Genomic DNA, 21,882 nt, shown 5'->3' on the forward strand with positions numbered 1-21,882 from the left:
CGCTACATCAATTAACAGCGTTTATAATGCGGCGTTCGTACAAGCACCGATAATTCTCGCTCGGCCTCCCTAAATCTTGCCGATTCGTTGTCGAGCGCACATTATCGATCGATCGGCAAAAACAACAAGGCAGGGGATCGATAGCCGACATCCTCGACCTGTCGCGAGGACGACGTAATTTCACGGAAATTTGTGTTGGAAATTCGGAACGCCTCTATACAATCGTGTGCGTCAACAAATGTGCCTTAAATTGTTGGCTCGAGAGCGGCTCGTGTTTGAACTTGCAATAACTTATCGATTATCTCGAGCGACTTGCCATACTGCGAACATTATTACGCAAACGGTTCCGGTTAGCCGGTATAACGCTTCTCAAAACCGAGAAACTCTTCTCTGATTTTCCCTCGAGTTTTGTCTCTATTTGTCTCGGAAATTTTGCGTGTCTTCGGAAAATTTTAACTCTTGCGTCAATAACCAATCTACGATATTCTTAGGAGCATCGGTACCCGGCGTGACAATGATCTTCACCGTTTATTTTTCCCTAGGAGACAATCTACTTTCGCGTCTGCACGCGCAGCGCGCGGCGCAACGGTCTGTTTGCTCTTCGGAATTGTCTCTTTGAACAGCTTCGACGCGGTTTGCGGGTAAACCAGCCGTTCGAACGTGTCGCTCGTAAAAAAGTGTTTACCGATGGCAGGTGTCCTCGAGATCCGCAATAGTTGTCCGCGCGTTTTCCGCAGACGAAACTTTTTAAAAACGCCAGTACCTCTTGGCATAGTTCATCGTCTAGGACTCTACAGTTCATCCTCCAACTTAGAAACGCTACTAACTCTTCAGAGACGCTTCATCCTCTAGGACTCTACAGTTCATCCTCCAACTTGGAAACACTCCTAACTCCCACGGGATGCTATGCTTCATCCTCTAGGACTCTACAGTTCATCCTCCAACCGGGAAACCCTCCCAACTCCCAGGGTATGCTATAGTCCATTTTACAATTTATGAACACTCCCAACTCTTAGGGAGTACTAGAGTTCATCCTATAGATTAAACATTTTAGCAACCCCTAGGATCATCCCTGTCCTACAGTTCATATATTTCATCCTACAGGACTCTACGGATCGTTCTTCAACTTCCAGGTTCTCTAGCTGCGACTGCTGCCCACGTGTTCGATGATTTTAGCAACCCCTAAGAGTTAGGGTCTGGGTTAGAGGACGCTACAGTTCATTCTCTAAGGCTCTACAGTTCATCCTGGAACTTACAGGTTCTACAGTCGCGTGGTCTCCAGACCCTTCAGCCTGCATCATACGTAGGTGCTCTGGACATCTGTCTGCTGTGTTGCGGGCTGCCACTTCTTCATGATCCGAGGCTTGAACAGCTGCCCGAAGGTAGTGCGAAACTGCCTGGACATGGAGCAGTATAGAATGAAGTTGATGGCCCCGTTCAGTAGCGCTAGAATGTCCATCAGCTCCCCTAAGTTGTGGTAACACGTCCGGAAGAAACAGTCTCCTAGGACACCGGACAGAAGACCCAGGACACCCTGAGGAATCTCCGTGACCAGGAACAAGAGGAGTACGGCGACCAGCATGTTGGTCGTCCTGTCTGCCCTCTTGTCCGATTTGCTGGGCTTACGAGGCAGTACACCGTTCCCCAAGGTCACTATCGGCTTGCACTGGTTGTAGCTCTTCAGGGCCTGCTTCCTGCCCTTTGCTCTGCAACAGGGTCCAACCATTATCTTTAGTTTAGAGTTTTGGCAATTTATTTTGGGGAACGTGTTGGGCCAATCTTTTTGAAAGGGTCGTTTTAGTACATTAGGAATTTTTAGAAAGAAAGGCTTTGAGTATTTCAACATGAAACTTGGTACGTTGATTAACTAACTTTCGAAGAATGTACATGAATTTTTTCAAGCACTAATAATCATTTTCCCCGTAGTTAGAGTAATAGTAACTGCAAATTGAAAGGGAACGTTCATCGCCGAGGAACACGGAGCTTCAGGAGTTCGTTTCCGGATGGGGGAGACTCCCCAGTCGTTTCAGGGGTTAGGGTAGAGGGTTAGATTAGGCGTTTTCTAAGCGGAAACGGAAGCCCCGTGCCAGAGGAGGGTGAACTGACTGAGATTCTTGATTCGACGCCGCGACCCGTGCATTTCGTTTTCCCGGGCAAGCAATTTCCCCCATTAATGGGATACTGCTAGATTACCTGTAGAGAGCTTTTATCAGCCAGCAGCTAATAACCGTGAGAATGACGCAGGGCAGGAGCTTCACGACCACACCCAGCACCCAGAAGTTCAGCTGGTAGAAGAAGTCTTTGTGCCTGGAGTAATTCGCGTCGACGATGTACGCGATCTCCGTGGTGCCGTTGTCCTTCAGCCTCTGCTCCCTTATCTGGCGGTCACAGAGATCACGGTAACGCCTTTGGGAAACGCTAATCCCCATAAAATCGGGAAAAAACTATTTCCAGCGACTCTAGAATAGTTCTAGGGACTCTCTTAAGTCTTACAAGGGAACATATTCAGATGCGAAAATCCGATTTTGATGAAACTTATGGGAGCTTGTAGTTCTTTGAAAAATATTTGACACGTGTCTTTTTTTTATCGGCAGACATCCACTTTGAAGGGGTGAAAACAGCCCTCAAAGTTGGGGGTCAAAACCATATTTTTTGAGATATCTCGAAAACCAGAGGTCGAAAAAATTTGAATTTTTTTTTCAATTGTGTGTTTTTCACTGGGAAATGCAGTCGCGTAAGAAACTTTCAACCAAAGTTTTTTGTTTAAACAATATATTAAAAATTTGATTTTTTTTTGCAGTTTCTTTTATTTATTGTTAGTTCATTTTAATGTAAACTTGGGTGTGTGATCTTTGATCCAAAATAGGGGATACATGTTTCAGGATTTTCTTTTTTTTGCCATTTAACAATAATTATGCATAATGGAAGATAGTCTTGCACCTGGCGTGCGTAGGAGGGAATTCTGGCTTGTTTCGTTGTTGGCCGCAAACTTTTCGCGCGTAGTATGAATTAAACACAACGGACGTAGCGTTTATCCTTTTAACAGATGCACAAAGCCTCGAGGATGTTTGGAACTTTCTAATACTTCGGAATAATAAATGCGGTCTAAGTTCCTTATACCCTGCTATCCGCGGGATTAGTATTATATATTGACACTGTGCATAACTTACGCCAAACACGAAGTAGCTGGGCGCACACGCGACGAACGGTGCCAGGAAACTGCTCCAGAGGGCCACCTTGCAGCGAGTGGGCGTGCACCACGAGTTGTTTTGTGGGAATCTGCTTCAAAAAAAAATGTTTCATTATTTTTACATTCTAGTCGTTCCCCATAAATTCCCCATGAATTTTGATCAGCTCTGACACAAATCTTTTCGAGCGACGCGTTCCACTTTTTGGACGACGAAATTTCCAATCTAGTCGCGCGTAATCCAAAAAATGATTTTTCCACCTCTGGCTCTGACCCTATTTTTCCAAAGAGCAACCATCATCCCAATCCTTGATTACCGGATTTCCAGGCGACGCAGTCTAACGATTTTTCCATCGCATAGTTGCTATTTTATTCAAAAATTTTCTGGGTCATTTCGAGCGAGAAATTCCGGAAAGTATGTTTATATTAAATATTTCAGATTTCTTTTTTCTCGAATTGAATTTTCATTTAATCAGTAACAAATTCAATAATTCGCCGCAATATTGTAGCACTGCAATACAATCTCGTTTCGAAAACAAATTCTCGCGGGTTTATTCAATCATGGATAAATTTATTAATCTGCTGCAATACTTCTGCATTAAAATACGCCAACTCTTCTCAGATATATCTCTCAATGAATCTTTTACTACCATACGTTTTTACAAAAATGACCAAACAATGTCAATTTGACATCAAGAGTTTATACAATTAATTAATCAATTTCTGCTGTGGTATTTCTACATTGGGAGAGGAAAAATCATTTCACATATTTCCCCGTAAATTCTCCAGTATTATTTATAGAAGAATTCCCGACAAATTTTAATTTCAAAGGAGCTGTTTATTAAATGAATTTATCCAACCCCCAGTTTAGTTCCGCGCAAAATTTTCACACGACTTTCGCGAACACGATATTTCCCTTCAGCCGAGTCAGAAAGTCGTCAAAAATTCAGAGGTCGGTGTTTTGTCAACGAATTCGACAAACAGGATTCAAAATGGCGACTGGAATACCTTCTGTTCCACGCACACTTCGTCACGTTTAGTTTCGCGCAAAATTCGGATCGTCGGCGACATGAAATGATCGTTTCGGCGTGAAACGACCTATCTAGTTTCCAAGCGCTATGTCACAACATTGCACCATTGGTCATTTTTGGGGGTCCGTGCGGAAACAACAGAGAACGCTTCTGCGTCCGAGCTGCACTTGAAACACGATCTTTTCAGCGTTTTATTCAACTTCGAATGGTGGCTGCACTGCCAAATTTAGAATTATTCGTGACCGAAATACTAAACTTGTAGCTTCCTCTTTAAAACGACGGCTTGAAAACTGATCTACGATTCTCTGTTCTTGTTTTATTCAGGTTCGAACCGTTTTATGCAACAGACCTGAGGAATTTAGATCTCGAATGGGCGTGCAAAACAGTAGAAGACAAATTTTGGTGAAAAATAATATTTTTACGCCGACGAATAATATTTTTATCAAAAACTGATCGATTATGCGAAAATTACAAGATTGCAATGTTGTTCATTTTTTAGAATCGTCGTGGAAACAGCTAAGAACACCGTCGAGTTTTTCATTTCGCAGAAATCGCAGCGCGAGCAGCAAAGTTGAATCAAAATGGACGTTTCTGACGGTGAAAGGGAATTGTCCGGGTCGATGGATGCCAGATTAAACCGGTGCATCCCTTGTCTACGTCGACATCCGCTGCGGAAAATGGTGAGCTGGAAATTTCGCGCTGTTTTCTTCGACGCCGTCGGACAAGGGATTAATAAGAGCGCCCTTGCTCGAATTTTCCCATTAAACGGTTAATTCCCGAGCGGAATGCCCCATCGATTTACCCGCGATCTCCGTGACACGAGACCCTCTTCGATAAACATAGAAATTTGCATTTGATCCCCCTAATCTCCGATCCTCGATCCCCGGAATCCCGTGGATCGGGCAAAACCCGCGTAAAGACGCACCGTCAAATAATTCGGTCATTTTTGATCGCCCGATTCGCCACGAATTAAATTATTATATTTAATCGTACAAGGGCACTGTAAATATTGCATATTCGCGAGAGCATTTAGTAACATCGGTCAATGTTAATAATATATACCCCGTACACCAGGGATTGCCGCGTTGCAATTGTCTACAAATTATTAAGCAGCAGTGTGTGTTAGGATTCTCTTTTATGGGAGAGAATGAAGAATTAAATTGAAAAAGTTTCCCCAGGATTTGATTATACCAGCATTCACATCATCAATTTCTTCAGAATGAATATTTCTGATCGTGACGTGCCTAGAACATTTTTATTAAAATATTCATAACTCTGCCGATCATGAATATTTTAAAAAATTCTGATTGCTTTTTCAGATTATTCATAAGAGACTATAATCACCAAATTTCAAACGAGTCAATCAAAAGATGCAAAAGTTCTGCGGAACAACGTTGCGAAAAAAAGCCCGGTTCATGAAACACGTAGAAATTGCTATAGCGTCGCTGTTTCGCAAACCAGAAAGAGTAAAAAAATACTTCTGTACTCTTCAAAGTTCGCCTAACGAAGTTCCCACGAAAATTTTTGTAATACCTCATCTCATTTCCTCAATAAAAATTGCCAAACATGGTCAAACTCAATCTGGAATGTTCGCAGCGTCCGAGGAAGAGGTCTAACAGAAACAATTATGTCATCACCATTTCGCAAACCAGGAGAATGGAGAAAAACATGTTCACACTCTCCATGGTGAGCATAACAAAGTCCTGATGAAAAATTTCCAAATGGGTCTCTCAATTTTCCAGCAGAGAATTCCGAACAGCGCCAAAATGAAAATTTCCATTGTCGGCGAGCGGGAGGCAGTTGACACGGTAATGAAAAAATTGTCAAATTTCTGAACCGATTCGATAGGTGGGCGGTAATGTTTTTGCAATTTCGTTCGCATTCCTCGCTGCATATTTTTGATGCACACGCACTCAATGGACCTTGTTTTTCTTTTGTTAGCCCTTTTCGAACGCCGCGAAGCCGGTGGCTTTGTACAGGAAATGCTGTGGGGCAAAATCATGCGCAAAATCTTCCTTCGCGGAGTATGGCAAGGACAGCGGCCGCGAATAGGAAATTCCCAGAGAGAAATCGCGCGAGTCGTTAGGCTTTTATCGCGACACCGCGCGGACGATAAATTCGCGGTTATCGCTTCCTCTCGGCGTGTGGACACGTCCTCGACCATTTTACCACTAAATCAATGTAAGACGTAACTTCTGCACGCCTGTGGTCGCCGGTTTATGAAATACTCGGTTTTAAATCGTCCGAGTTTACGAGCCGGGTCGACGCGACCGATTGCCGCTGAAATACGCGTCTCTTTGCGAGCGCGCGTGTGCCTTTTTCTGATGATTGCTATTGGACCCTGTAAAGTATTTGCCCAATAAATACTACAATCTGTCGATATATGGGGAACACTCAGCACTGAAATGTTGCTTATACCGCGTACAGACATATTGTTCTTCGACTTCTTGCTGCTAGACAATACTAATCCCATTGTAAAACATTGTTCAATTTTTTCATTCGAATTTTTATTCCTAATTTTTATTTCCCATTTCGGTCAATTAACGCTCATAGATTAAATCAGATACTTCGATAAGTATCTCGGAATTTTTTCCAATTTTTTACAACGCCAGATTAAGATAACTTAGGCCCTAGAATGAAAGACTTATTTAATAACGAATTAAACAAGTAAATATTACCCAAATTGTATCGTGTAAGATCTCGTTTTGACCAGGAAAGTGTCGCAAATATGACGGTAAAAGCGTCCCGCCGAAATCGTGAAAACTAAAAAACTTTTGTCATAAATATCTCACAAATATCATGCACATCTCTTTCATATAGACAAAATACTGTATCGGGAATTTGATCGTCTAAAAATAGTAAAATGCGCGCCACCCCGGGCACGGGGTTGTTAAAAGTAAAAACCGCCGAGATGGTCAGGTGATATAATTAAAAATTGTAAAATTGTGTTCCAACTGGAAGCTATGCTGTTTTTGTTTGTGTGGAAAATGAGAACCGAGCAAAAATGCGACCAATGGTTGTTGCATTTCTCTCCGAAAAATAATTCTGTAAAAATTCAAGCACATTGGAGGGTTCGGCGAGAAATGTTTGCTGAAATTTTGAAGCGTTCAGGTGTTCGTATCTCGAGCGCATTGTCTGCAGGCGCGCACCGTCCGGAAAATCCCATAAAATCAAACTGTAATTTCCTTAGCGAGACTGTTTAATCCTCTTGGCTTCCGCGAGTCCCAATTAAATCTGCTTTACGCAAACATATCACGACAGAAATGAATTTTTATAGACCCGGTATAGCGCCGTGTACCAATCGGTTTAATTCCGGGCACAAAGTGATATTTAACAACGCGCGACGCTGTCGGCGCGTTAACCGTTTCAAACGGAAACAAAATCTGTAAAACGGTGCAACGTCACCTCTTGACACATTTTCCGATATTCGATTCGGATCTAAAAATGTCGGCGCATTGAATATTATACGATCGTTTCGAAAGTCTGGACTATTAAGTTTCGTTACCCGATGTTCGATTCACTGCGTGACGAGCATCCGGAATCGGATTTATCCGTGTCTGATCAAAGTCGTCCCCATTCTACTGGAAACGACCGATCGGTCCAATCGACCCTGCCGGATCGATCCGGTAACAATATTTTCCATCGAGAGGATTGCCTCGGATTTTTCGTTCCTCCACTATCAATTCGTCACAGTGCCAAAAGTCCTCGAATTCTTCAATTTCACAATCGATTTTTTGGTTGTTCCATCAGGAACCTTCAAAATCGAGTAATAATCCCAAACGGAATTGTTCAAAGTGGTTTCCTTAGACATAATCGAGATTGTTTAACACGTTGACTGCCATGTCACCCATTCGTGAATGACGGAATTATTTGTCCAGGCTTTAAAATGAATTTTTACGTTAATAATATTCATTGCACCGATTAGGAACTGTAAAATGCAAGAAAGTTGCTTTGTTTTTATGGAATATAACTTGCTTTGATTTTATGGAATTTTTGAGGTTTCCAGTTTGGCAGTCAAAGTGTTAAATTTTTTGATTCAACAAAAAGCTTGAAAATTTTCTTCCGAGTTTAATAATAATTCCAAACGATATTGCTAGTCCTCGATTGTGAATCACAGATGTTTAGATAATATTGAATAACACAATTTATATCGTATTACAATTCGGAAGTTTTTTGAGAGGATTTTCCAGGAAAATTGTTCCATATTGTGTACGTCGTTTCACCGATGACAATAATCTCATGTTTCTGTTTGGATGGTTTCCCTTCGTTTGCCGAATTATTTCGCCGGTGTTCCGGAGCTTTTGAAAAGCGCAGATATTTACGGGGGTGGGAGGATTCGGTCCGCCATCGAGGATCCCCTTTATTATACGTCGAACGTTATTCTTTCATTCTTTTAATTTCGAATCGTCTCGGCGGAATGCTTTCCCGATTGTTATGGAAATCCCTTTGTAACGTGGCTGCTTTTATTCGTTCTTCTGTTACAACAGGCTCAGTGACGTTGCTCGCCTTTCACCGGAGAAAGAATACTGTTGTAACGAGAGTGTGTGTGTGTGTGTCTTGTTGAAATAATTGCAAAATAATCGGAAAATTGACGAATCATTACCGAGAGAAAAGCTGCGAGAACTTCGATCCCCAGCGGTCAGGATTAAGCTGTTCCATTCGTGGATCCAGAAATTATGGCACGCATACACGCTCGCAACAATTTTAGCATAACAATAATTTAACTGGACATTGTTCGGTAACGAGTTCCCCGTTTCACCGCGCGTCGGATGAACTCGCTGTTTCGCATTAATCATTCCGTTTGCTTATGCTCGTGGATTTTCGCAAGCATTATCCCGTGAAATTGTTTGTTGCAATTACGTACTGCGCGGGTAAGAAATATTTCCGGTCAAGAGCAGCCATGTCCGCTTGGCCCGGAGGAAATTATGATTGATCGTAGTTCGCAATTATAAGAAATCCGTGAACTGACAAGTAGACGGAAAATTTTTTTAAAAAATGAGTTGCAATTTGGAACACTGTAAAAAGTTCACTCTGCACTATTTTGAAAGTAGGAACATTCATATTTTGAAAATTCAACTGAATCGCAACGGAGATTCGATTCTTGGCAAAATCAATGCAACGGGCGCAGACAGTTTTTAATTTGCATACTCTACAGATAAAATATTCAGACAGATGTCCGCACATGAACGACCCTCTCTACTGGAATTTTCGAACGAATTCCGCGATCGTTCGAGAGCGATTCGAAGTCGATAGTCGAAGCATAGTGGACCGATCGTCGTTCCCCTGCCATACGAGCACTATGCGAACGGACGCGTCTGTCCGTGTAGTGGTTCAATCCCCACACTTCTGCCGCGTATCCGTTAGGTAAACAAAATTTTTTTCGTCGTATCAAAAACATTCTCTTTTCGCAAAAATATCAGAGTCCGCAATTGCTTTCGTTATTGCAGAATTCATAATTTACGAGAACAAAGAGAAACCACTACTTCATATTCATGCGAAAATTGTGAGTTTTCGAATAATGAAAATACTCGAAGAAAATTTTCTTTTTCGTTTGTGTCCCAGTTCGGAGAACGTGGAACCAATTATACTCGTCACCTCGAGCCATAAAGCAACATTGTTGTCGTTATTTCAATTTATCGGAACAATTGAAAAAAGAAATATTATTAAATGCAGCTTGCGTCAAAGGATCCGATATCTCGTTAATGCAACACGTTCGGAAAGAACTGCGTCGATTTTCGCATCGAACTTTGCGCCTCGAATTTAATAACTAATTGATACGTTAATTGAACTTCGAATTTGTTATTTTTGTCCCGGCTAAAAACAAGCGGCGCGTTGCAAACGCCTGTTGATCAAATCGTTTGATCCGATTTTGCTGTACTCTTGTTTAATCAATTTTTAATAATGTTCCTTTTTCAAAATTTCATGGTTCACGTTCTCGAAAATCACGCTGCAGTCGGTGGTTCTGTGTGGGACAGCATTTTCCTGAGAAATTCGCGAAAAACAAACTGGCCCTATTTGTTCGAAGCAGCGAGTTTCAAAACATCGATTACATTATTTTCAGCCGATTAGAATTACAATTATTTCACGCGTAATTATTAACTAAACTGTTTACCGTTTTGATGGAGATGGAGATCAAATGCAATCGGAATCGGATCTTTACGCAAAATAAAAATTGACGGAAAAAATGTGTTTGCCTTTTCCATAATTTTAGTAAGTCGATTAATTTTTCTCCTAAATTCGTGAAACGCGTTCTCATAAATTCGTCTAATCCCAATGCGCTAACAGCCGGGTAACAATCTTCTTCAGGGTCAAAGGGTCCTAGAAAGAAGAATTATTTGGTCATCTTCGAGGTCGCCGGACGGTCCTCCGGGCAGAATTAATGGAATTAGGTGTTTTTGCGCTATGATTCTCGACGGAGCTTGGTCCGTCTGTCGCAGAAAGACGCTATCTCGCATTGAAATATTGTCGACTCGATGTCCTCTCGTCCAGGACCCTTATCTCGCCGGTTTGATCCTTATATCCTCGGGCGAAACTTCGCTGAAGCAGTTACGCGAATTTTTTGACTATCCGCCAACGGAGACGCGAAAGCAGCTGACAAGATTGCGGTGCTTCCGAAATTCCTGCAGGGCCGTAGACTCGAGATGAGCAACTATGTCGGTGAAATCCTTTTCATGCTGAAATATGCACATGATCCGAGCGGAAGGATACTTTCAGACTTCAAATAAGCTCCGGCGTCGAGTGCTTTCTAGCGAATAGTTGCATGCAACCGCGTCCCGCCAATATTAAAAAGCTCGCGGAACCTTCTAGTGACGAGCTAAAAATTTTCATTATATCCGTGTAGCTCCTTTTATTTAATCAACGTGGCATTAGGGAGAGAGAATTAAAAATTAATTCTAGAACCAACGAGCCCTAACGGAGTCGCCGGATCAGGGGAATCCAATCGAGGGGAAAGAGTTACCCCCTCCCTGCCAGTATTAGTCACGTGACGTGACGCATGTGCGACGGTAGTAGGGGAAGCTAGAGATCCGCGAATCAAAATGATCCATCGATCGTGCACTCAGTAACTCGAGTCGCAATTTATTCAATACGAATTATTCGAAAGGAGCGTTCCAATTTTTGTAAAATACGTATTTACAAAAAAGTAATAATTTGTAAAAATCTGTTATAATGTAATATCGGAATTAAAAGATCGCCGTACGTGGGAATAAACAAATATACGTAGTAAATTCGCGGGCGAGCGCAATTTATGCGCGGGCAAAATGCTGCTTAATAATTCCGCGAGTTAACGTAACGTTCGTGCAACTAACTAAAATTTCATAATTCCTCGCGGAAATATCGTCGTGATTTCGGTAATTGTGAAACGGAATTATTAATCGTTTCGATCCGGCAATTTCATAAAACCGGTTACATTTCGAGTGGAAAGTATTCAGGGGACGTTAATCGAAACGGATAAATTAGATGTTAGATATTTCAACATCCATTTTATTCGTCTGTTTTACGTGGGAGAATTTTTCAAAACACCGATTCGTTGTGTACGAACTGGAATAATTAATTGGAGCAGGTGATAGCTTTTTGTAGAATACGTTGAACATAATTCGTTGAAGTAATTCCTTGTTTCCGGATGTACGGGAAATAATTAGTGCAATTAGCGCGATGTGCAAACATTCTTACGGATATCGAAACCTTCATTTCGTAACAAATATTTGCTACGCACAATTATTTGGCAAATATGCGGAAATACATAATTGAAATGCATTATTATAACAAGAAACAAATATTTCCATCGATTCAGAGAGCTAACTAATAATTTCAAATTGTTATAATTGGTGCGATGCGATGTAGAAAACAAGCTCTGACAATATTTCTACTTTTTTTCGAATACTGTTTTATCTGTCCGGTGTTAATCAATGTTATCTATTATTTCTGATTCCGAGTTCTATTGTCGCCATCGCAGAGTCAAAAAATATTTCGGAGACGACTATGCTCGAATCCGAAGAGAGGTATGAAACTGTTTGTGTTTCTTGGAATGCACACCTCATTAAGTCTGCCGTCACGCAACAGATTGTTCGTGCATTGGGAATCCTCTACGAAATTTATAATTAGAATTCCTGTTATGTGTGTAATCTACTTCTGAAACAGCGGCGTCATCGTGTAATCCCATGGCGTATCAGACGTTCCTCTATTAACCTCCGCACGAGGACGCACGTGTGTAACATCCACTTTACACGAATTTTCCCACACAACCACGCCGCGAGGAAAAACGAATCGGAACGCACACGTTAATTTTGCAGCTTCCCATCGAGGACACATTTAATCCTAGCGTTTTAATTATCCCCCCATATTCCCTTCTAGCGGCATTTTAAAGTGGACCTCGAAAATCTCGCAACTAACAGATCCGATATCCAGTCCCGGCGAGTTGCCAGATGGAAATCAATTTTTGAAATTTAATTTTGGAAAGTATGCTCAAGAGGGAACTTCTTTTTAGGGGAAAAATTATGAACTTGCATTTTTTTTTTTTAATGGAACTGTACCACTCACAGATCCGAATTTTATAAACTTTCTTTAGGTTAGTTTGCTCTTAAAATTTAATTTTTATCTCAAAGTTAGTAATTTAAGAGTTAGTCAAAGACTCAGCAAATCTCAAAAAATAGTTTACTAAAATTCTTTGTCACGCAGGTTTATTGCTTGATTTCTCTGGGCTCTAATCAACCGATCTCCCGTCGATTCTGATGATCGTGAATGATTCAGCGCCTCGCGTAATATTCCATACCCGCCGATGATTTAAGCGGGATCAGTTAATTTTATATCGCGCGACATTCAATCTCGTCGGCCGCCTAATCTGCCAATAGGCGTCCTGCTATGCAGCGCGACGGGCAAATTTCGTGGGAAACTGCATGCCGATTTTCCGATCGCTGTAACGGCGCATCAAATGCAGGGAATTCGGCGACAGAAATCGAATTCGATGCTCCTGTCAAAAGTAATTGACATTTTAAGTTCGTTTATTCTCGAATTCGGTGCACTCCGTCAAATATATATTCATAAAACCAAACGTAAAATTCTTCGCACGATCACCGACAATTTGCAAAATTTATAAATTCGCAAAAAATGTTCAAGGAGGAATTACCGTTCGTTAAATTTTTAATACGCTGCCGTTTTTCGATTTTCTCATTCGGGGAAAGCACTGTTTGCACAAAAATGCGATGCAACGGTGCGGGGTGAACGACGCCCCGAAGCTCTTCCGCGTCTCCGAGAGAATAAACGTCCGCCATTTTGCGGAACGGTAAATAAAATAACCTGCTCTCTCTGTCAGTATAATTGCAAAGATAGTAACTGAACGAGATTCTGCCATAATTGCGCACAATCTCGTCGAGCATTTTCTGCGGGACAGTTCGAGAGGTAATCCTCCGACTGCAATGAGTAAAATTGCGAACAAAATGGCGCCCATCGGTCCGTAATTACTTAGGTTATCGCCAAAGTTGACGAATGCAAATTCGAAACTTTTCTGAAGAAAAAAGAAAGAGATTATAGAGTTAGGAAGAGGAAGATTAACAAAAATTATGAAAATTCGAAAACACATTCCCATTGAACTTCTACGCTCGTAAATTTGTATTTTGCACAAAGATCCACAGTTTGCCAATTATACTAACGCTAGGTCTCATTTCCGCGAGTCATTTCCATCTACAAACCCTTCTCGTTCATATCGCCGGACGATCGATGGATCCGCAAACAACCCCGGGAAACGAGATTATCATGTTAAATTGTTTAATTGACCAGTTTAAATGTACTCTGCGCTGTGTCACGTCCGCCTACACTCGCCAAAGTAACTAATAATTGTAACCCCGTTAAAAGTACATCAGAAAGTAAAAAGACGATCCGTTCGACGACGGAATTAATTTCTTTCGGCGCAATTGTCGGTCACGCAGACATTCTGATTGAATATTTGATTACAAGAAACCAGAATATTATATTGTTTACGGCACCGTTATCAATCGTTGTTGTTAAATGAGAATTTCATGAAAAGTCCCTCGTGATTAAAATAGCCAAGCCGAAGAGATAGTCTTTTCATTGTACTCTTCTGTTATCATTATCATTTTATTCATTTGTTGTTCCGGTTTATTTGAAAATTCTGCATTTAGCAATGCATTTAGCAATATCGCTATTTTTTTCTTTCTAACGTGGCCGGTTCGAAATTCGCGCGGTTTGATATTTTATATTACATTCGACATGCCGGAGTTTGTAATAATAATATTCGTGATATTTTAAACGAATTTAATGTAATTTTATTTCATCGGTAATTATTCGAGCAATTTCGAACATTAAAATGATAAAATGTCGCTGCTGAAGGTTAAAATTATTCCGCGAGACGAGCTCGGTTGGTTCGAGTTTAATTTGATTCGATTAAATCTGTTATTTATTAATTGATATCCATTGACGCGAACATTCTTCGCTGCGATTTTTGCTTTTAAACATTTTTTGAATCGTCGAGTTCATTCTTTCGTTTTTTTTCCCCGTTAATATTCATGGCTTTGTGAATTGTTTTTTTTTTTTAGAATAATAGGTATAATTTACGTGAATACGACAACTGTTACAACGTAATGAAATTAAATTCATTCATTAAATCTACGGAGTAATCTGGGGTAACCACACAGGATGTGGAATATCAACTTGTGTAGAGTCATTAATAACATTATTATTAAATCGTGGGAGTCGTCAAACGCAACGTCGACGTCACAGCCGGGACGATAGCACGGAATCTCTTTAGACCGGAAGCGCCCCGATGAAAATGCAATAGAAAACCTCTTCCCCGTTTATTTCGTTTGCTCCCGAAGGAAGCGGCTTCACTCGAAACTGAACAGGTTCCCTGTTTTCAGGGGAGCACGGGGTTGTTATTCGACGGTTGCTCGATTGTGCAAATTGAAAGACAAAATATTGTTCCATGGAAATTGCTGCAGGTTCGCTTCAATTTAGAAAAATTTCAAGGTTTTTCCGTTCCGTTCCGTTCCGTTCGGTTAGCCGGATTAGATGGACCTCGTTTTATGGGAATCGAAGATTGCCTTCCATTTAACTTCGAATATTATAGTTGCAAACAATACGGGTTATCTTGCGTGGATCCAGCTTTCCAGGTTACTGAACGCTCGGGAACACTGAATTCTGATCGGTTTATCCTCCATTTTCGGTTTATGGGAGCAGCTAAAAGGAAGACTACGATGTCCTTTGATCCTTGTATGATATTAGGAAATAATGGTATCGCTCATTCTGGGATAATATTCTTCGTTAAATTATGTTTGACATTTTATGCACGCCCCTTCGAACGAGTGATGAAAATAGGGGAATTTTAACAATTTTTTTAATACGGAAAATTAGGGTGCTTTAAAAATCCAATATGTACATTTTGTTATGTGACGTTTAAGGAGTATTTACTGAAAAATTTAGCCGAGTATCTTAAACTGGAAGAACGCGGCAGCCATTTTCCCAAGTACCGGCCTTCGAATGATTAAACAATAAACAACGATTTTTTAATGTGGAAATTTAGGGTACTTTAAAAATTCAATATATACATTTTATTGTGTGATGTTTAAAGAGTGTTTACTGAAAAATAGAGCTAGATAGCTTAAACCAGAAGGACGAGGCAGCCATTTTCCCGAAGTCATTTCCGCAAAGCACCATGTGTGCTGAATACTCTCCATTTTATGAAATTTACATTTTTTTAGATTTTACAATTAACTAAAACAAACAAAGCTAGTTTCTGTCGACACGAATTCTGAAAAATCAATTTTTTTTTAAATTAGTTCCAGACGATCCTCGAGCCACACTTCATCAACTTTGTGTTTTTCCGGTGACGTAAAATGTTTGATTTTATTTATTGTACCGTGTCGCGAATTGTATATTCACGAAACATATAATGCTACCTACAAGAACATACTTTCCCACGCCGATAATGTTTGGAGAAGAATGTTACGTGGGAAAACAGACCGCAAATGGACAAACACAATTCACCTTGCGCCGTTGTTTGAATTAATTAATACCGTGTTCCGTTGTTGTCGCACGAGATTAATATTGCGTCCCTCGCGGTGCATCTGAACGATTGACGAAAATATATTATCCTGTTTAAAATATTACAAATATTTACGAAAAACACAAAGCACATGTCAAAGAATCGAGTACTAAAAAGGAAAGAAAAATATTTAACACTCTTTTGTTACTGAAATAATTACATGCACTAGCCTAACGCCATCAACACGTCGGCACCCGTTCCCAAGAGGGTTAAACCTAATCTCGCTGACATTTTCTGCCATTACCGAAGACATGTGCGACACTCAAGGTGATCGTGTTGCCTCGTTCCCTGTGATATACACAGTTTAGGGTTAGATCTAGGTCAGTCGCTCGGAATCAGCATCTTTGTTAGTGGCAAGCATAAACGTCAGCCATAGGATCATTATGTTTCACATGTGCTGGTATCTGAAACATTGACCTATAACGTGTCCCCCGTAAGCAGCCAATGGGGGAACATGATCTCCTTCCGTTGTCCCGGAATTTCGCTCGCGGATAAATAACATAAGTAGAACCACATTGACTAGGATCGCGCGCGCGCACACACGCACACTCGTCTCCCCTAATTAACGATTCGGCAAATATGTGTGTCGACCCTCGGGGATTGTTCAGCGATTTGGCGAGGCTGTGATTATTGGTGATTCGGCAAGTATGTGCCCGCTATGTAGCTACTCGCCGATTTCTAGATGCTGTCATCGAACGTCCGGTCAATATTTAGCCACCTCTAATTATCCGTGCGATTGTTCCTACACGTTTATAATGAAATCTTCGATAAATTATGCGCGCCATCGATGACGGGCACGGTGCCGAGGCCGGGACAATGCCAGGGCTCCATGACGCCTTCTTGCCTTTCGGATCGCGAATAGGCCAGCTCGCTGCAATCAGAGTGGCGATCTCTGCGCGAAATCAAGATTTTCTGCGCACATTCCTTTCTTTTGCTAGTTTGTGGAAGGTGAAAATGAACAATTCACTTTCTGTATTCCTGTGTCGTCGGCGATTATGTTTCTTTCCATAGACACAGTAGTAATACTTATTCAGGCTGAACTTCACTTTCTGGGATCAAAAATTTTTAATTTTTCTTTCATATAGTCCCGTAGACCTTGACGAGAAAATGCTAAAAATCGAAGATTTAATGGGAGGAATTCACTGGTTCCGAAGTTGTACGCGTTTACCAGCCCTCGCTATAGACCTTTTTCGATAAAACTGCTTGCGTTATCTCAATGGCAATTGTGCGACGGAATAGTATTCTTCCGCGAGAAATATTCCTATTCTGATTCACGAAGGGGAATTGCGAGAGACGGAATTTCCTTTGACCGACCTCGCGTTCGGATTTGTTTAAATGGCCGGCCCTGATGGAATCTCTCGGTATGCAAATGGACTGAGCTTTTTGGTGCTGCTTTTTCAAGAGAGTCCGATGGTTCAGGGATTTTATCGATTTTGTGGATTACGCAGATTTTATCGATTCTATATATTCCAGAGATTTTGTGGAGTTACGTTTGTTCGACTAATAGATTTGGTAGAGTGCAGAGTTTGCTACTCCGCATCTCCGCGGAGCATAAGACAGTTAAAAGGGTCTTCAAGAATCGAAGAGAACCTTCGAATCTCTTCCTGTCGGTCGAACTACCCGTAACAACGTGAACTACGCCCACGCTAACAACCAAACCAACCATGGCAAGCAATTGCCTGTGAAAGTTTCGTTAATTGTAACCGGTACACAGGTCTAGCTAGGAACGACCAACTTTCGCGCGACAACAAAGACGCTGCCCTGTTTTACCTGAAACAATTTCTGGGGTGTGCCACAGCGGACTATGCCCAGACTAAACTAATTTAACACGCTAACTGCCATGTTAATCACCGGTTGATGACATTATATTTTGTGATCGGTTGTTTAAACCGATTTGTGTCATGCAATGAGCACACTAACCGCATATTAAACGAGCTATTGGAATTTCCTGCATACAGCAAGATTGAACTAGCAATTACTGTAATAATTTTTAACGTTCCAGTTTCAGCTTCTTTGGTTACCAATTTCAAATTAACAGACCTGTCGAAGAATTTCAGTTTCTGTTTAAAATGCTGGAAGACATCTCCATTCATTCTTTCTGAAATATTAATGGTAAATTGTTTATTCTACAGTGAAAATTCTGGAAAATTGCAACATTAAAGTTCTCTGTATTAATTGCAGGACGCAGGACCTACATAGACGTGCACTTCCTTTCCGAGTAATTTTGCAGAGTTGAAAACAATGTAACATTATTTTGTTACATACGGTATTCCATTGCATAATTATTAATAACCAAGAGAATTCGATCATCGTGTTTCGAGCTTCGGCAAAACAGAACTACCTAATCCACCGATAATGGTAAATTGTTTATTTGATAATGGCCAATTTGATTGCTAATCAAACCATTGCTAATGACCATTGCGCTTCGAACCTGTGGAAAACAGACAAGACGTGACCCAACGTTAATGGTGAATTGTTTATTCGACAATGGCGCAGAAGTTGGGCTTGGTCCAGACAAATTCTAATCGCCGGCATAAAAGGTTTCGCGAGTGGCTCGTAAAAACCGAACAAAGGAAGTCGCAGCACGAAAGGACACCACGCTCGCCGAGAGGATATTGCATCGCGCCGATCCTTTCAACGCGTCTCGGACAAAGTGTGTCGTTAAAGGAATTCCACGAGAACCGAGCCGAAAGATTTCATGTTTTATTTAAGGGACTGACCTTTAATTGGCGCGCACGCGCTCAAGACCGTCAAAGGGAATCAGCTTCTACCTTAACGTGTCTCTAAACGACAGAAGTCGTCGGCGAGATATCGACAAGATCCAGGAGAAAAGTTTTCCAATTATCGACCAGCTGCGGAATTATCCGCGGATAATTCGCCGGAAGCTCAAGAGGAATTTAAATTGCATCGCTCAGCCGCGTTCGAATATTCACTCTGCCGTCGACCCGCTTCGTTAGACACCGAAGCTGCTCTCGTGATTCCATTCGTTCGAAAATGTTGTATACCTAAGTGAAATTGCTTTGACGCTTTGCTTACCGGAAGTCTGTTACCGTTTTTAAATTGCCGGTGAAAGGACATCGAGGGGTTCGAAGCGGGGGTGTGGATTTTATTCGTGTCGGGCATCAGTCAGTGACACTTAAAAAGCACTTCGATCTATCGAAACTACTAAAACAAGAAAGATACATTCGTATTTGGCTCGTTGAAATTGTTACAGAGAAAAATAAACTCTACCTTTCTACTGTCGATTTTGTCCACTTACGACGATCTATCGAAACTATTAAAAAAAGAAAGATACATTCGTATTTGGCTCGTTGAAATTGTTACAGAGAAAAATTAACTCTACCTTGCAATTGACATTACACTTTGGATTTTGTCCACTTACGACCATCTATCGAAACTATTAAAAAAAGAAAGATACATTCGTATTTGGCTCGTTGAAATTGTTACAGAGAAAAATAAACTCTACCTTGCAATTAACATTATACTTTGAATTTTGTCCACTTACGACGAATTTGACTAGAATTACACATCCTGTTATTTCACAGCGTTTCATAAATCGAGAAAGCGTCATCGCGATCGGTTGCGGTATTTCAAGTTGGTCTGGACAAATCGAAAACGTTCCGAAGATTGCTTAGGATTTTCTGGTTAATGAAAGTGTCCCGTAGAAGATTCGTTTCCGTTTGATTCGCCGAGCAGAGGTACACTCTGTCCAGTCAAAGGGTTGAAGGAGATTTCACGCGGAATCGCGACGGTTAATCAATGCTCAACGTGGCGTTTTATTAACGGCGACTACTTTGCAGCGCACGCGGTCCCGTCACCTTTCGGCCGGTTAACATCGATCCTCGGAACCGTAATTAAAGGGGCGGCCGACGTAAGGAAAAGTTCTTTGAGCATTTTCTCCTCGAGAGAGCCGCGGGACTTTGTCCCGGAAAGTTTTCTCACAATAAGCTCTCTTCGGAAGGGTGATCCATAACTTTTTCATTTAAAATTGTTTACCGAGCACAAAATTACGGCCGGTCTCTCGGAGGTATCTCGCGGACACGCGTGGAAAAGTTGAAAATCGTGACCTTTACTTTCTTTCCTCGCAGTTCCAATTTAAAGGAATAACTATTTACCTGGAAAACTGTTTGAATACGTCAAACAAAAATTATATTTAACCCTTGTACAGTGAATTCTCGATATATGTCAACAACTCCGGTCTCGCCAGCGTCATGTGTCCGAGGCCTCTCGGTAATGGTAGCGGTAGTGGGAATAATTCCGCGACGTTTATCCTGCAGATCTTGGCGACATATATAGAGAAACCAACTTGTTTTTCTGAATATTCGAGAAACGTTAAGCTCAGCTGGATCATTGTTGCAGCAATCTCTCGAGTTGCCCTAAATTCGAAGTCCCACTGACCTGATGGCGATGTACCTCCAGATGGCCAGCGTGAGTGTGATGGCGATGCTGATGGTGTGCAGCAGCTGCGTGAAGTGCATGTGAAACAGCACGAACACCGCCCACCCGTACGGAAAAATAGGTCTCTTGGGCAGCACAATGTACTTATAAATAGCGAACGGTATGTACTCCAGCATCACTAGCATGTCGGCAGTCGCCAAACCGGTCAGTATCTTGTTAATCGGCGCTGTGACCATGTTCTTCCTGGTCAACACCACGATGTTCAGCATGTTCGCCAGGGTACCGAACACGCAGACTATCAAGGCCACGTATCCGTGATAATTCTTGTACTGATCCGCGACATTCTTGACAGTCCCGCTGCAGTAGCAGCGTGGGGGCACTTCCGACGTGTAATTATTTACATAATCGAGGTCCTCGTAGGTGATGTTCAACGTGTTCAACAGGTCTGTGTAATTGTCGTGGCGGTTCATGGTCACGCGGCGGATCAGTGACCTCAGGTGCAGCAGGGTTACGTTCAGGTGCACGTTGCGGAGCATTGCATCCTGTGGTCTGACCGACGCATCCTTACTTGGATCTCCTGGAATTTTCCGTCAGGCGACTCTCTTTCGTAGGTAGGGCCGTCTGATGCCTTCAAATACCTTCTAGGCCAAGGACATTCTAGTGCAAGGACCTTCGGAGATGAGGTCATTACATTTCATCTTCTTCTATTTGGTTCGATCAATAGTTCCCTCACTGTTGGAGTGTCCAATGTTCAAGTGCAAGGACCTCCTAATACCAGGACCTCCTAGTGTAAGAACCTTCTAGTGTAAGGACCTCCTACGGTAAGGAACTCCTAGTGTAAGGACCTCCTAGTGTAAGAACCTCCTAGTGTAAGGATCTCCTACTGTAAGGACCTCGCAGTGTAAGGACCTCCTACTGTAAGGACCTCCTACTGTAAGGACCTCCTACTGTAAGGACCTCCTAGTGTAAGGACCTCCTACTGTAACGACCTTCTGGTGCAAGGATCTTCAGGGAAGAGATTCACATTTCATCTTCTTCTGCTCGGTTCAAACATCCTCAAACATCGTCAAACGTCGTCAAAAATCATCCTCTTCTTGATTCGCCCAGCAACCTCTTCACTGTCATGACACCGTTCTGTTCACCGTGCAACTGTCCAGACCCGAAGAATCCTTAACAATTGAATCCACTGGTCCTCAGGACACGAATTACCC

The 21,882-nt window shown here is 41.7% G+C and overlaps 1 protein-coding gene and 2 long non-coding RNA genes across 6 annotated transcripts; 2 read left to right on the plus strand and 1 right to left on the minus strand.

The window, feature by feature from the left end:
• Positions 1 to 1,150: 1,150 nt before the first annotated feature.
• Positions 1,151 to 21,283, minus strand: LOC143361467 (G-protein coupled receptor dmsr-1). The gene is made up of 4 exons (XM_076800890.1): positions 20,672 to 21,283; positions 3,171 to 3,279; positions 2,194 to 2,378; positions 1,151 to 1,706 (listed from the first exon to the last, which is right to left on the minus strand). The coding sequence occupies exons 1-4, from the start codon at positions 21,205 to 21,207 to the stop codon at positions 1,298 to 1,300; spliced, it is 1,239 nt and encodes a 412-aa protein (XP_076657005.1). The 5' UTR covers positions 21,208 to 21,283; the 3' UTR covers positions 1,151 to 1,297.
• LOC143361478 (uncharacterized) lies at positions 1,839 to 4,608 on the plus strand. The gene is made up of 3 exons (XR_013083466.1): positions 1,839 to 2,195; positions 2,245 to 2,399; positions 4,543 to 4,608. It is a non-coding gene; the product is annotated as an uncharacterized LOC143361478 (long non-coding RNA).
• LOC143361476 (uncharacterized) lies at positions 4,606 to 21,265 on the plus strand. Of its 4 annotated transcripts, none has more exons than XR_013083461.1 (3): positions 4,606 to 4,620; positions 4,767 to 4,898; positions 5,815 to 6,033. It is a non-coding gene; the product is annotated as an uncharacterized LOC143361476 (long non-coding RNA). The 4 variants fall into 4 exon arrangements; XR_013083463.1 differs by lacking the exons at positions 4,606 to 4,620; positions 5,815 to 6,033 and adding exons at positions 20,633 to 20,831; positions 21,115 to 21,265 and having other exon boundaries at positions 4,748 to 4,898; XR_013083460.1 differs by lacking the exon at positions 4,606 to 4,620 and having other exon boundaries at positions 4,748 to 4,898.
• Positions 21,284 to 21,882: the final 599 nt, after the last annotated feature.

The sequence above is a fragment of the Halictus rubicundus genome, chromosome 15 (assembly GCF_050948215.1).
Source record: "Halictus rubicundus isolate RS-2024b chromosome 15, iyHalRubi1_principal, whole genome shotgun sequence".
Classification (NCBI taxonomy): domain Eukaryota; kingdom Metazoa; phylum Arthropoda; class Insecta; order Hymenoptera; family Halictidae; genus Halictus; species Halictus rubicundus.